Source organism: Fusarium mangiferae, assembly GCF_900044065.1.
Source record: "Fusarium mangiferae strain MRC7560 genome assembly, contig: FMAN_scaffold007, whole genome shotgun sequence".
NCBI lineage: Eukaryota > Fungi > Ascomycota > Sordariomycetes > Hypocreales > Nectriaceae > Fusarium > Fusarium mangiferae.
The window spans coordinates 802,213-815,288 of NW_024573927.1; the positions used below are offsets into that span (position 1 = coordinate 802,213).

The 13,076-nt window shown below is 48.7% G+C and overlaps 4 protein-coding genes and 1 non-coding gene across 5 annotated transcripts; 3 read left to right on the forward strand and 2 right to left on the reverse strand.

Annotated features, from left to right (window-relative positions):
• Window positions 1-2,433: 2,433 nt before the first annotated feature.
• On the forward strand, window positions 2,434-4,128 carry FMAN_13378 (uncharacterized protein; the record flags this gene model as incomplete). The annotated part of the gene is made up of 1 exon (XM_041832839.1): window positions 2,434-4,128. The coding sequence occupies one exon, from the start codon at window positions 2,434-2,436 to the stop codon at window positions 4,126-4,128; it is 1,695 nt and encodes a 564-aa protein (XP_041683263.1).
• A 557-nt stretch (window positions 4,129-4,685) lies between these two features.
• Window positions 4,686-6,323, reverse strand: FMAN_13379 (uncharacterized protein; the record flags this gene model as incomplete). The annotated part of the gene is made up of 4 exons (XM_041832840.1): window positions 4,686-5,602; window positions 5,655-6,081; window positions 6,133-6,225; window positions 6,276-6,323. The coding sequence occupies 4 exons, from the start codon at window positions 6,321-6,323 to the stop codon at window positions 4,686-4,688; spliced, it is 1,485 nt and encodes a 494-aa protein (XP_041683264.1).
• A 1,259-nt stretch (window positions 6,324-7,582) lies between these two features.
• Window positions 7,583-8,547, reverse strand: FMAN_13380 (uncharacterized protein; the record flags this gene model as incomplete). The annotated part of the gene is made up of 2 exons (XM_041832843.1): window positions 7,583-8,101; window positions 8,152-8,547. 2 exons carry the CDS (start codon window positions 8,545-8,547, stop codon window positions 7,583-7,585), a joined length of 915 nt encoding a protein of 304 aa, XP_041683265.1.
• Window positions 8,548-9,894: 1,347 nt separating this feature from the next.
• On the forward strand, window positions 9,895-9,994 carry tRNA. The gene is made up of 2 exons: window positions 9,895-9,931; window positions 9,959-9,994. It is a non-coding gene; the product is annotated as a tRNA-Phe (tRNA).
• A 755-nt stretch (window positions 9,995-10,749) lies between these two features.
• FMAN_13381 (uncharacterized protein) lies at window positions 10,750-12,536 on the forward strand (the record flags this gene model as incomplete). Its single annotated transcript, XM_041832844.1, has 4 exons — window positions 10,750-11,147; window positions 11,196-11,237; window positions 11,285-12,350; window positions 12,399-12,536. The coding sequence occupies 4 exons, from the start codon at window positions 10,750-10,752 to the stop codon at window positions 12,534-12,536; spliced, it is 1,644 nt and encodes a 547-aa protein (XP_041683266.1).
• Window positions 12,537-13,076: the final 540 nt, after the last annotated feature.

A 13,076-nucleotide genomic window follows, 5' to 3' on the forward strand; every position in this document is an offset into this window, starting at 1 on the left:
GGAAACAGCCGAATCTTGGGGAGCGTAGGGCTGTGAATCCATCCGATGATGTATCGATCTTGGCACACTCGCTTCGGCCAGCTCGCTTATACCCTATCTCAACATGCACAAAGGGACCGTCTGCCTAGAATGCTACATAACAGGCACCACACAATTGCCTTGTTCTTATCACACAGACTAAGCATGACGTGGTAAAGCAGGTGACCTTGTCCTGCAAGTTTAAGTGGTGATCATGTTTAAGCTTACGCTGCCAAGACGCAAACTCGTATCTGAAGGTTTCTCGATCACCAACCCTGTAGCTTATCCGTACCCGCAGCATTGTTAGACCGAGTCTCCGATCACTTTCGGCCAGGAATTTCGACCCTGAGGACTGTGCCTTGCAGGTGCAGATTCCCAGGAGCAAAAGCACCATGAGGGTCTTGGCCGGATTTGGAATGGAGCCAATGCAAGCTCTCAATCCTGGTAAAAGTGTGATTGGTTCTTCAATTGGCCACCCAAGTTTGTACACGTCGAAGAGGGCATTGACCTATCAGGGGATGTGAAATCAGGCTATTTGATAAGCCAGCACAAAAGACTGGCCTCGAACAATGCAGATAATGAAGACTACCGCTAGCCTTGTGCGGTTTTGAGCAAGACTGCTGCGGCTGAACAATTGCCAAGAAGAGTCGGTGTCATTAGACAAAGTCAATAAGCAAAAGGTTAAAAACAAGACGACGTTGTGATCAACGTTTGCAGCGTTGATCGACACTTCCACAACTGAAAATCGCATGCTTCATTTCATCGAGATTTTGTAATTCGAGCGACCAGAATGTGGCGTTTCGCTTCGGTAAGGGCACCCGCTTAGTGATGATATGACATTGAGCGCGTGCGCGACCGCCGGCCACTATTACGTTAGCCTGAACCACACCCAGCTGCGCCAAAAAGAGCGCTATTCGGCGCTAAATGCCCTGTAATTGGTCAACCTGAAGGCTATCGATTCAACAGTGACAATCCCAGCTGGGTGACATTCAGATGCCGAGGCTGCCGTGATAGAAGAAAGAGGGTCTGTAAGCTGACCAAAGCTCTCAGGGCCAGGGCCAGGTCAAGGTCCAGGTCGAGATTGTCGAAGATGAGATCATGAAGTTGGCTGGCCTGTTGCTGTAGGTAAGCGATCGACACTGTAGGTACATTAGTGATGTGATAGCCTTCAAGGTGACTGGTGAGAAGGCGAGACTATTGAATGGTGATCCGCCTAGAGCCAACAATTCTAGCTCGTTACTAGAGAGAAAATTGTGAACGGATATGCCGCTGATTAAATGATAATTCATGAATCTCCCTTGTTTACACTCGCGATGCAAGTAAAATGAGGCCATTGAGTTTTACGAGGTTTTGGGGGTACGTACCAGGAATACCCCCTGTAAAATCGCATCAGAGTTCAGATCCAGCAGCGCCAAAACGGCACCTTAGCCGGAACCGTAGCACGCGGAGGGCACTAAAAACCTCAGAATAAATAGCGCTTCGCTACGCAACAGTTGAAAGTCCGGAACCCGTTCCCCCCCTCTTCTCTGCATAACAACCCCTGAACCATGACGCTAATCAAGGGTTCATAACTAACCCCATTTCTAACAAGGGCCGAAAATCTCCAACACATGCTCTTCCCTCCCTCTCAAGTCTTGATCGCACTGAATTAATTAACCGATTGTCTTGGCTTTGGGTGTCTCGTCTCGAAGCTGCCCGGCGTTTTCCTATCCTGGTCGGCTGCCACACAATGCCTGTTCGGTCGTTTATACGAAAGCTGCGCGAATGGCAATTTACAAGGAATGACCTCGATTTAGAAGCGCAGACACACAGACCCTCGCCCGTCTGGGCGCATCCATTCAAGCTCTTCGGCTACTGTAAGTTGAGGCTTCTTTTTTGTCCAGTGTCGATAGTGTTGTCAATAGTCTCGAGGTAAGGGAGGGGGGCCAAGATTTACAACTGCACAGCACAGCCCAAGTCTCCCTTGCTATCCAGCAAGATCCGCGCACGATATGCCTTTTGCTTGTCTAGCCCTTTTCTTTTTGTTCCTTTGGTATGGCCATGCCGTAATACGGCGAGAGCAGTCTTGGTTAGAATGTGACCAACAGACTCTTGTGGTCTAGACCCCGGAGGTTAAATCTGTTGGTCCCCAAATTGGCCTCTTTTATTTCCCTAGAAATACGAGATGTCGCTACCTTATTCTGTGCTCAAGATTAGACTACTCAACCCCTGGCCCGCCACTGCATGTCACTGCTATCGCTCATAAAACCATTGTCATCTGAATCTTTCCCTTGTTTGGTCGTGGGCGTCCTGTTCCGCCATCAAACTTCCACGCCACTCATTTTACCTTAATACCTTATTTTCTTTTCCCTCCTTAACCTCTTCACTCTCTTCCTCACCTTCAAGCTGCAAGGTCATATGCGCTTGTTAACCAAAATGGCAGCTCTACTGAGGAATCGTCTCCTCATCTTTATCTTCACCATTTTGATGGTGTCGTATCTCATGACAACTGCTTCAGCTGCCCCGTCCGAAAGAGCAGATGTCCAGTATGATGTCGTCATCTACGGCAACACAGTAGCTGCGATAGCAGCTGCTGTGCAGACAAAGCGAATGAAGAAGAGTGTTGCTATCGTCTTCCCCGGTAACACGCTGGGTGGTCTGACGACATCGGGTCTTGGATGGACAGACTCTAAGAAGGGAAGCTCTATTGGTGGCATTGCCAGAGAGTTCTACGGCAAGGTCTATACCTATTACCAGAAGACCAGCCCATGGACACAGGAGACCCGCGCACAATATGTCGCACGAAAGATTGGAGCCCAGCCCGGTCCTGCTATTGACGAGAGCAAGAAGGTTCAGTGGACTTTCGAACCCAAGGTTGCTGAGTCCATTCTTGAGAAGTGGATGAAGGATGGAAAGGTTCCCATCTTCCGCAACCAACCCATTGATCGATCCAGCAGCGGTGTGACCAAGAAGAATGGTCAGATCACCTCTTTCAGAACTACCAAGGGAAGTGTCTTCAAGGGCAAGATGTTCATCGACGCCAGCTACGAGGGTGATCTCATGGAGGCCGCTGGTATCTCATACAGCACTGGACGCGAGAGCATCAGTGACTACAACGAAGATGCCGCTGGTTTCCGACCTGGTGGCTCTGATCAACTCTCAAAGGTCAACCCCTGGAAGAAGAAGGGCGACTCAAGCAGTGGCCTCATCGAGGGTGTTGGCCGAGTTGTCAAGGACGCCGCTTCCCTGAAGGGCAAGGGCGATGACTATCGTCTTCAGTCTTACAACTTCCGCATGACTCTCACCAAGCAGACCAACAACAGGATCCCCTTCACCAAGCCTGCCGACTACGTCGAGTCTCGCTATGAGCTCCTCTTCCGTTACTACGAATCCGGATACACTGGAACACCTTTCACATCACAGCTCATGCCCAACATCAAGACCGACTCTAATGCTCAGAGTCAAGTCAGCACTGATATGATTGGTGCTAACTACGATGATGATGGCAACTACGCTCTCTGGTCTTATGACAAGCGAAGACAGATCTACCTTACACATAAGTCTTACACTCAGGGTTTCTTCTGGGCCATGGCCAACCATCCCCGCATTCCCAAGTCTCTGCGTGATAGAGTCAATGAATGGGGATACGCCAAGGATGAGTACACCAAGAATGGCAACTGGCCTTATGAGATCTACATCCGAGAGGGACGTCGCATGAACGGAGTCTACACCATGCGCCAAAGCGATATCCAGACTCCCCCATCCCGACCTAACCACAGCATCGGTATGGGTGCTTATTCTCTCGATGTTCACCAAGTCGAGCGAATCGTCTACAACGGAGAGATCCGCGACGAGGGCAAAGTCCACATCGCTACTCCCGGCCCCTTCAACATTCCTCTACAGGCTCTTCTCCCCAAGCCTAGCGACGCGACAAACTTCCTCAACCCCGTTACCATGAGCGCCACTCACATCGCTTACTCCGCTATCCGCATGGAGCCTACGTATATGGTTATGGGCCAGGGTGCTGCTACTGCTGCGTGCCTTGCTATCGACCAAGGCGTGAACATTCAAGACGTGGATATGTCCACAGTGATTGCGAGACTCAAGGCCGACAAGGCTGTGCTTTCATAGACTAGCGAGTTTTGATACCATTTTTGCATAATTAAGTTATTTTAATACCATCACAAATCTTCTTCTAATCTCTAAGCGTGACCAGTATGTGCTGAAAATGAGGAGGAATTGAGGCCTCAAGCCTTGACATCATGATAAAAATCATGTTACCTCTGATAGATCAGCAACCTTCGACAACGATTGAGGCGCTAAACCCCTGACAGGGCTGCCAAGTCTAAAAGCGCCTCTGACGATAAGGAATTTCCCTTCCGTGGTCCAAAGTTCGTATAACCGCCGATCAGCTGAAGTAGTGCGCCACGAAGAATGGAAGACGAGCTAGTTTAGCATTGGGGTGTTTCAGTCCGACCGTTTGAATTAACAAACTATGCTGAACTACATAACAATTATGAACATGCATAAAACACGACCTTCCTGGTGCATAATAACATCATTCTTCCGTGTCGCTGACCGAAGTCTTGAAGGAGTGAGTCGACATAGTAAGGAGCGAAACAGCCAAAGGCATTAAATGACTCCTTATCGGGTGCGGGTGCCTCCATTATATGCAGTGTGAGATTCTCTCAAGTAGCTGCTACTTCGTCTCGTGGAAGGTAGCGAACCATGAGCTTCGGCTTCTGCCAGATTAGATGCAATTTGACATTGGCGAGCCAGTCGAGATCCTGATTGACAAGCTCCCAATCGTACTTCCAAACGAGGGAGGCCATTGTCACCCTCGCCTCCATGTACGCAAGATTGATACCCAGACAACCTCGAGGGCCAAGTGAAAAGGGCTTACTAGCTTCTTTTCGATCCCCAAACCCCTCGCCGACCCATCGTTCTGGTAGAAACTCATCTGGTCGAGTGAAGTTGCGCTCATCGTGCGTAGTTGCGAATCCATCGACAGATACAACGACGCCTTTGGGGACGTAGTGTCCATCGATTGTGGCCCCCGTGCAGACGCGCGGGGGGCCAAACGGGACTGGAGGGAAGATACGAAGACCTTCTTCGATGACGCCGTTCAAGTATGGAAGATGAGCTACAGCATCACCCGTAATCTCGTCTCGTGACGACAACACCGAGCGCACTTCAGCCTGAAGGTTGGCTAACTTGTCAGGGTTCTTCAGCAGATAATAAGTCGCAGCTGCAAGTAGATTTGCTGTCGTCTCAGACCCCGCGATCATGAGGACCTTAGCCTGCTCACGCAAATGAACAAGATCTAGGTTGTCACTTTCTTTCCTGAGGATATAAGCAAAGAAATCCTCACGGTCGCGGGAGTTTCCCATTTTGATTCGCTTCTTGACCTTCTCAGTTGTATGAATATCGATCTTTTCTTTGAGATAGCTAGGCATCACAGACACGGCTAGTGTCATTGGGATCTTGAAGCGGTTGATGAAGGGGAGAAAAGTGAGCGAAGAGACGAATCCAAGGATCCAAGTCACCCATTCGCTAGGTCTCCATTGTTTCAGCGAGTCAAATGATTCACCAAATGTCAGATCGCCTGGGGATTCTGGTCAGCCTTGTTGATTGTGAGTGCCGAGAAGGTTACTTACCGATAATATCGAAGGTCAGCCAGTTGAAGACCTCTGACATGTTCGCTCCTCTAGTCCCAGGCCCTGCATTTTGCGCGAGCCGTTCTAGGAGCAACTTGACGTGAAACTGGACAGACTCTTCATTATCCCTCAAGGCCTTTGCACTAAAAGCATGAGCGAGAGATCTTCGCTGCATCCGATGATCTTGTGGATCTCTAGTGAACACAATATCAGGGCGCGGGATAGACGGGTCAACGGTATAGAGGGTGTCACTCTTCAAAAACGTTGGTCTGTCTTTGGAAGCATGATTGTAGATGTCCCTGAGTGCGACCGGAGACCTAAAGCTGAGTTCATTGGAGGCAGTTCGGACAACATCGCCGTACTTGCGGTGCAGGTTGCCGATGTTATGAACATAGTACCCGCTGGCCCAATTGTGCAGGAACCAAAACTGTTCAAGGCCTTAGTTATGAAGGCAAAGGGGGAGCCAGGAAGACATTACCTCACTGCATGCAGCTAATCTGGGTCCTGGAAAGTTTGCGAGGGGATGGAAGTACAACCTGTAGATAATAACGCCGATGATCCACGATGCAAACTACAATACTGGAGTAAGTAAGTGATAGGCAGATGATAGAATGTACATACAGTTGCACCAGAGAGCATAAGCCCTTGAGAAACTGAGAGGTTCAGCATGACGGTTGGCATAGAATTGCTTGGCTAGATGAGATTGATGGCGGCCTACCGGCGTTATGAAGAGAGTCTCTTCCACCATAAATGCTTCCCACAACCGCTGAATTGTGGCGTTCATATTTCCTGTTGAAGGGGATCTTCGTGTGTGACTATCAATGCATATAGGATGCAAGCTTGCATTATGCAGCGTGATCAACGGCTTTTGTGTAACGATCAGTGATGTGTTTGCGTCCTCAGAGTGGCCATCGAGGGATGGATGTAATCATTACCAAGCTTAAAGACTCTGATATGACCTAGAACTGTGATTAAAATGTGTCCCAACGGAAAGGGGAACGCATAAGTTGCCCTGAGCTATTGCATAGCGCGGTGAATGGATCTGTGAAGATTATAGTCCGGCTGTTCAAGCTTGAGCTTTTTGACACACAACAAGGCTATTGGACGTTAATTCGCGTCAAGATCCAAACACAAAATACAGGCTATAACACTGTTTCCTCCGTCTATCACATCACATGCCACCGTCAGTAATCCCTCGCCATCAATTCAGTGGCAACTATTGACCTTCCAACATCCTCTTCCATCAACCAGAACAAGCAACACAATCGCCTCATAGCTGCGGGGTCGAATTCATTCCCAACGACTTCATGCACAAGTTCCCATTCAGAAGCAAGGACACTATGCAGAATATTATCACACCGTAAAAAGACTGTTGGCTTATATGCATGTTTCGCTCCATCGAGTAAAAAGCTCGTCTATTGTTGCATACTCCGTATTGTTTGCGTATCATTGCCGACGAGCTGAGCGCTCAAATGGGCGATTATTGCGATACTTCCCACCAACAGAGCTTGGCGGATGCTTTGATAGGCCATCAAGGCACCTGCAAGATAGTGAAAGCGCAAGTTGCCTTTCCTCTCACATATTGGCAACACCCAATGACGTATCTTATCGAGTCACTTGCATATTGGCTTGATTCGCTTGTATTCGTCCTTTTTCGGATACGATGAAATAGGCAGTCCGTAATGGATGCTTGGTTCTTACACGCATGCATATTCACAGTGTTGTATAAGTAAGACGATAGGTGCAATTACTATGAGGTATGACTGCCGGATATCTTTCTCCGTGATAATGCCCAATACTACTACTATGTCTTTACCCCCGCACCTTGTCGCAAACCATTGGCAGAACCAAGCAATCGCCTCTCAAGAGAGACACGATTGGATCGCGGAAGTCTTCATCCATTCCGCCGTGGCCAACCAGGTTAGGCTTCACCTTGAGACCGGCTCAGGTAAAACAAACCCCCCATCCAACATATTGATCACACCTCTTCCAATCATCATGCGTTCGGCCTCGTAGCTGTCAAGTTCTTCCTCTGTCATCGCCCCTTTAGCCATCCAGTACTTCCAAAGTGTTGTCACACCTGGTGTCGTCGCAAAAATGTCACGAAAAAGCCCATTGGCCCTGTTCATCGTTGTTTCAACAAGTGATAGTTGAACGCCAAGCTGATCGACAAACTCATTGAGTTTCTGAGCATCGCTACGACTCTCTCGGCAAAGAACGTATGTGGCAACACTTACCTTTTGCAATTGTCGCAGCGTCGGCTTATTGAACGTTTTGGCTTCTCGTGCAAGGTTCTCGAGTTGTGTAGAAGCATAGCATACGTTGTAGGTGATCTTGCTGAGGTCTTGGCGGAACTGACCGCTGAGCTTTGCCCAGATCTCTCTTCTGGGCTCCTGTAGCTTCCGTAACCGGCCGAGTAATATATAGGCTTGGATATCTATGCGCTCCTTTCTGAATAGGACAGGGTCTCAGGGTCGCTTGGAACTTGCTGTTCTACGCTCTCCTTCGCGATTTGTACAAGTCTCTCGTCATCGAACTCGCAGTCAATAGCTTCTTTCAGCTGCTGGTTTTCTTTTCGAAGGCTGGTAGCTATATCCACAGGTATATAAATTGCGTTAAGAGTTCGTGACGTCTCTTTGTCGTTTAGTTCCCGTGTAATATTCTGGATATCAATTTTGATATCGTCGAGTTTTGGCGACCATTCGTTGAATCTTTGGATCGGTAGGCCACCTCGTTCCATACACACACTATCATATGACGTGCTGAGATAGTTGGCAATTTTGATGTACATGAGGAACAGGATGAATGGCAGTGCCCAATGCCGCATGCCTAGAGGCCATTCCTCCTCATCGTCGTGCTCTGGGTATTGTGTGGTGGGGTTGTTTCTGATCATTTTTGTTAAGATTTCAGGATGCTTGGATGTTTGGAATGAACGGTTGTGGACATCATGGGGTTGTCGTTATTTTATTGCTATGGCAGGTCTTTGTCTGTGATATCATGAGGTTCGTCTATATCAATCAGGAATGTCTTTATTCCTTAGACAGTGGTTTCGCTCAATGTTCTAGTGGCGTGCCTGAACAGTGATTCCCATTCATGATAAGTATGTGAACATTATTGTGTTCCTTCTATGTCTCCGAAACATTGAAAGTTTCTTTGTCTGGCCGCTTTGAAGCGCTCAACCCAGTGTTCAAGCCTGCATATCGGTTACCGTTAGGGTGGAAATAGTGCGCGATAAGATAAAGTTATGTTCGCTGCTATAGTTGCATCATTTCTTATCGCTCCACTAACAGTCTCCCCCAAAACCAACGACACTCTCTCAACGACCTTGCAACCTTATACTCACCGAATCAATTCAGCTCGCGTTATCCCGATTTTAGTCCACGAAAGTCGCTTGAGCGAAACATCATATTTTGCACGAGTCGTATCTTTTATTTCACCTCTACATCATCGATTTAGACACGTTTCATCGGTCACATTAAATGCCGCAGCACGAATCAACAATATCCCCAGCGCAAGCATCACCAATTGTCCATGGAGTGAATATCAGCCCAAGACTTCAATGCCCCCATTGGTCTTCAGATCTTGACATCATTGCGATCCGGCACAAATGCTGCCTGGAGTACTACGGCTGTATCAGCTGTCATGAAGAGTTAGCAGGACATCCCAATCAAGTCTGGTCCCAGGCAGAGCAGCATGAGTTAGCCGTCTTGTGCGGCAACTGTCGCCTGGAACTGACCATTTCAGAGTATCTTGGGAGCGGCAACCGATGTCCTGGATGTGATGCTGGCTTCAATCCGGGATGCAGAAACCATTATGACCTGTACTTTGAGGTGTAGCCATGGGAGTCTTTAACGGTCGCACGACGCAAAGCCGGGTCGCCGTCTGCATAGACCTCTGAGGGTCCAGATTGATCATGACGCCGAATCACATATTTCTATTGTAAATGTTCTAGATGCTTGAGCTATGACTGGGTAAGGACAATGGTTGAACCCATGGGTAGAGGCTAGGCTGAGGGATAGAGGGAGCGAATACAAATTGAGTCTCCCTAATGAGCCAATTACCTCGAGCTCACCACATTTTTGAGTCACACATCCATGCCGTCAAAGAAGAAAGTTTCCTAAATGAGAGCGCTGTACGAGGGTGCTACCAAACAATCTCAAGAAGCATCATTGACTGCCAGCAAAGAGATGTTGCATATATAGCTTCAAATTTCGGCTCGAGCGCTATCAGTTATTAGTCAGCGGGTTTAGCTCAGTTGGGAGAGCGTCAGACTGAAGTCAAAACTTCAATCCATATCAAACGATATCTGAAGGTCGTGTGTTCGATCCACACAAACCGCATTCTTTTTTCCTTACGTTCACTACGACCCCTCGTAGGCGCCTAATCTTATGTTGGGGTTTTGTCTTGTTTTTTTGCATACCATTGGTACATGACATGGCTGAGCAGCTGTTCACAAGTGACGGCGTTAAGGCTCTTGGTCCCTGGTTGCCCCCAAGCTGACAGTCTGCTTAGTTTAGGTGATGTCGCCGCGTGACGATGAACAAAAGACCGCGGCATTTGTCATTCTTCTTATGTACGCAAATTGGCAATTGAACGTGCTGAATGGATAGGATGTCGGAGCCTTGCTTACGCCAAGAGATCCTTCCGCTTCAATTTTCTCTGCTGACAGGCTCGGGAGATTAGCAGAACCCGCCCACCTAGCGCGAGGATTTGGACGATGTGCCGAGCCTTATCAGATTGAACTATGACAGTCGTTGTTGGTTTGCGAGCGTCTAAATAAACAAGTGACGTTGGCTTTTTTTCTTTCTTATTTAGCTTTGTCTGTCTACTGTCGCCATTGGCACCCCATCAAATCGGGCCTGTCGATGTTGCACAGCATAAACAAGTCCTTGTCGCGGTGTCGCCCGATGATGACATGACAAAAGCTGATTGACTATCAAAAGGATCAATTCTTAAATTAAATCTCAAGGATCTTGATCGACGGATACTTCCGCCTCCGTCTCCGTCTCCGTCCGCTGGGATCTGTACCCCTGCAGCCTCCACTTCACATCACTTTATATCACGCCGAGATTTCCCATCCGTGCACTGCGAACTCATGGACTTTGTTCAGACTCCTCTTGTCAACCATTCAAAACGTGTCGGAGCAAAGATGAAGTCTCTTCTTGGTCCTCTCCTCCTCGGCGCGTCGCGCCTTGCAACCGCGACAAATGGTGCTGATTCCCTCGTTGCTCGTGCGGAATCATCGCTGAAGTGGGAGCCTTGTAAGCTCGATCTTCCTGATGCGGCAAAGGAGCTGCTGAAGGCTGGTGATTGTGCGACTATCGAAGTTCCGCTGGATTATACGGATAAAAAGTCTGATAAGACAGTTGAGCTTCAATTGCTCCGCTACAATGCTACCAAGGAACCTTTCAAGGGCAGCGTTCTCTGGAACCCCGGCGGCCCGGGAATTTCTGGCATCGAGACTCTCGCTTATCTCGGACAGGACTTCCGCGAGTGAGTAGCCCCTATCGCATTATCAAGAGCTACTGACACGGTTTCTAGCATCATGGGCGGCCACCACAACATCATCTCATTTGACCCTCGGTATGCTTTTCCCGTCTACTAAATTGAGCTACACTAACTCTGCGCAGAGGCGTTGGACGAACCATCCCCTTCGCCTGCGGCAAGAATGCTTCTGCTGAACTCACCCGCCGCAGCCTTGAACCACTGCCCCAAGCAGATCTTTGGGAATATGTAAAGAACGAAGGCTGGCAGATCATGCAAGCTATTGCCGAGTCCTGCTACGAAACCCAGCAGGAACACGGCCGCTTCCTCAGCACAGCCTTCACTGCCCGCGACATGATGAAGATCGTCGATGCTCTCGGTGAAGATGGTAAGCTTCGCTTCTGGGGCATTTCCTACGGAACTATCCTTGGACAAGTCGCTGCTGCTATGTTTCCTGATCGCATTGGCCGCCTTCTTCTCGATTCGAACTCTTTGGCTGATGCGTACCTCACGTCAACTGGTGTTGGTGGACCTCACGATGCTGAGAAGTCACTTGTGCATTTGTTTACTGAGTGTGTTGAGCTCGGCACCAAGTATTGTATGCTGGCCAACTACTCTGGTAGCAGCACTACTGTTGAGGATTTGAGAGATGCGACAGTTGAGACCTTCCAGAAGCTGAAGGACCTGAAGACTCTGCCTGATGGTCTCTCTTCCAAGGACTATCCCTACGCCGGCAACTCTATCTTGAAGCAGTTGAAGTACGGTATCATGAACTTGCTGTCGAGCCCGTTCAACTATCCCTCAGTGGTGGAAATTCTCTCTTACGCTTTCGACGGAGACTACAAGAAGGCTCTCAGTATCTACAAGGAGGATACATCTGAGTGGAACCTTGGTACCAACGCATTCCAGGGCATTGCTTGTTCCGAGTCTTCGTTCCGTGTCAGCAACCCTGAGGACCTCTACTCTATGTACCAAGCTCATCTCGCTGGAAGCTCCTTCGGAGATGCCATCGCTGCTGACTATGTGGCCTGCGCTGCTTGGAAGTTCGATGCTGCCGAGGGCGTTGATACCAACACGCTTCGAAACGTCAACACGAGCTTCCCAGTTCTTGTTGTCAACAACGCAAACGATCCTATCACTTCTCTTAACCATGCTTGGCAAGTCTCTTCTCGCTTCAGAGAGAGTCGACTACTGATTAATGAGGGAGTTGGTGTAAGTCTTTCCCCATCATTTTGAGGATTTCAAGCTAACCATCTACAGCATGGAGTCACATCGCATGCTTCTAACTGTACTCTTGATGCTATTGCCGCTTACTTTGTTGACGGCACTCTTCCAGACGTTGGTACGAGGTGCAGGCCCAACATGCCAGCTTTCAAGGTCGCTCTCCCCAACGCATAAAATGGCTGGGTTGGTGCTGCTGCAGAAGACGGTGAAGATGAGGATAAGGTTGCAAGACGTTTGTATCACTATATATCATGTATTAAAATGGACTGTTCCCAGAAAACGAGTGATAACTGCATACCGCTAGTGCATCATCGGCCGCCCTTGTCTGTGCCACCTGATAACCCTGCAAGCAAACGAGACATGAATACTCTCAAGGCGGAGTGGACGGAGGATGTTGTGAATCGGTCGTCAATAGAAGCGCAAGGTTAAAAATAAAACAGCAAAAGTTCTAGCTCGTATGCTGATCCAAACATGGTTATATGAATAAGCGGAGTTCCAGAACCTTATGGATCAAGGCAGCCAAGATTTGTGATACCCGAACAGAAGCGTGACCAACTTTCGAGAACTTTGGTTCATGTTGCATTGCAGATACGTCGTGTTTGACGATGTGACGCGTGGAAGCAGAATCAGCGGATGAACCGGCTCCCGCATGATGAGTATCGTGAGATTCCATCAGAACCGGATTATCGGCGGGAAATGCGGGGGACGATGATG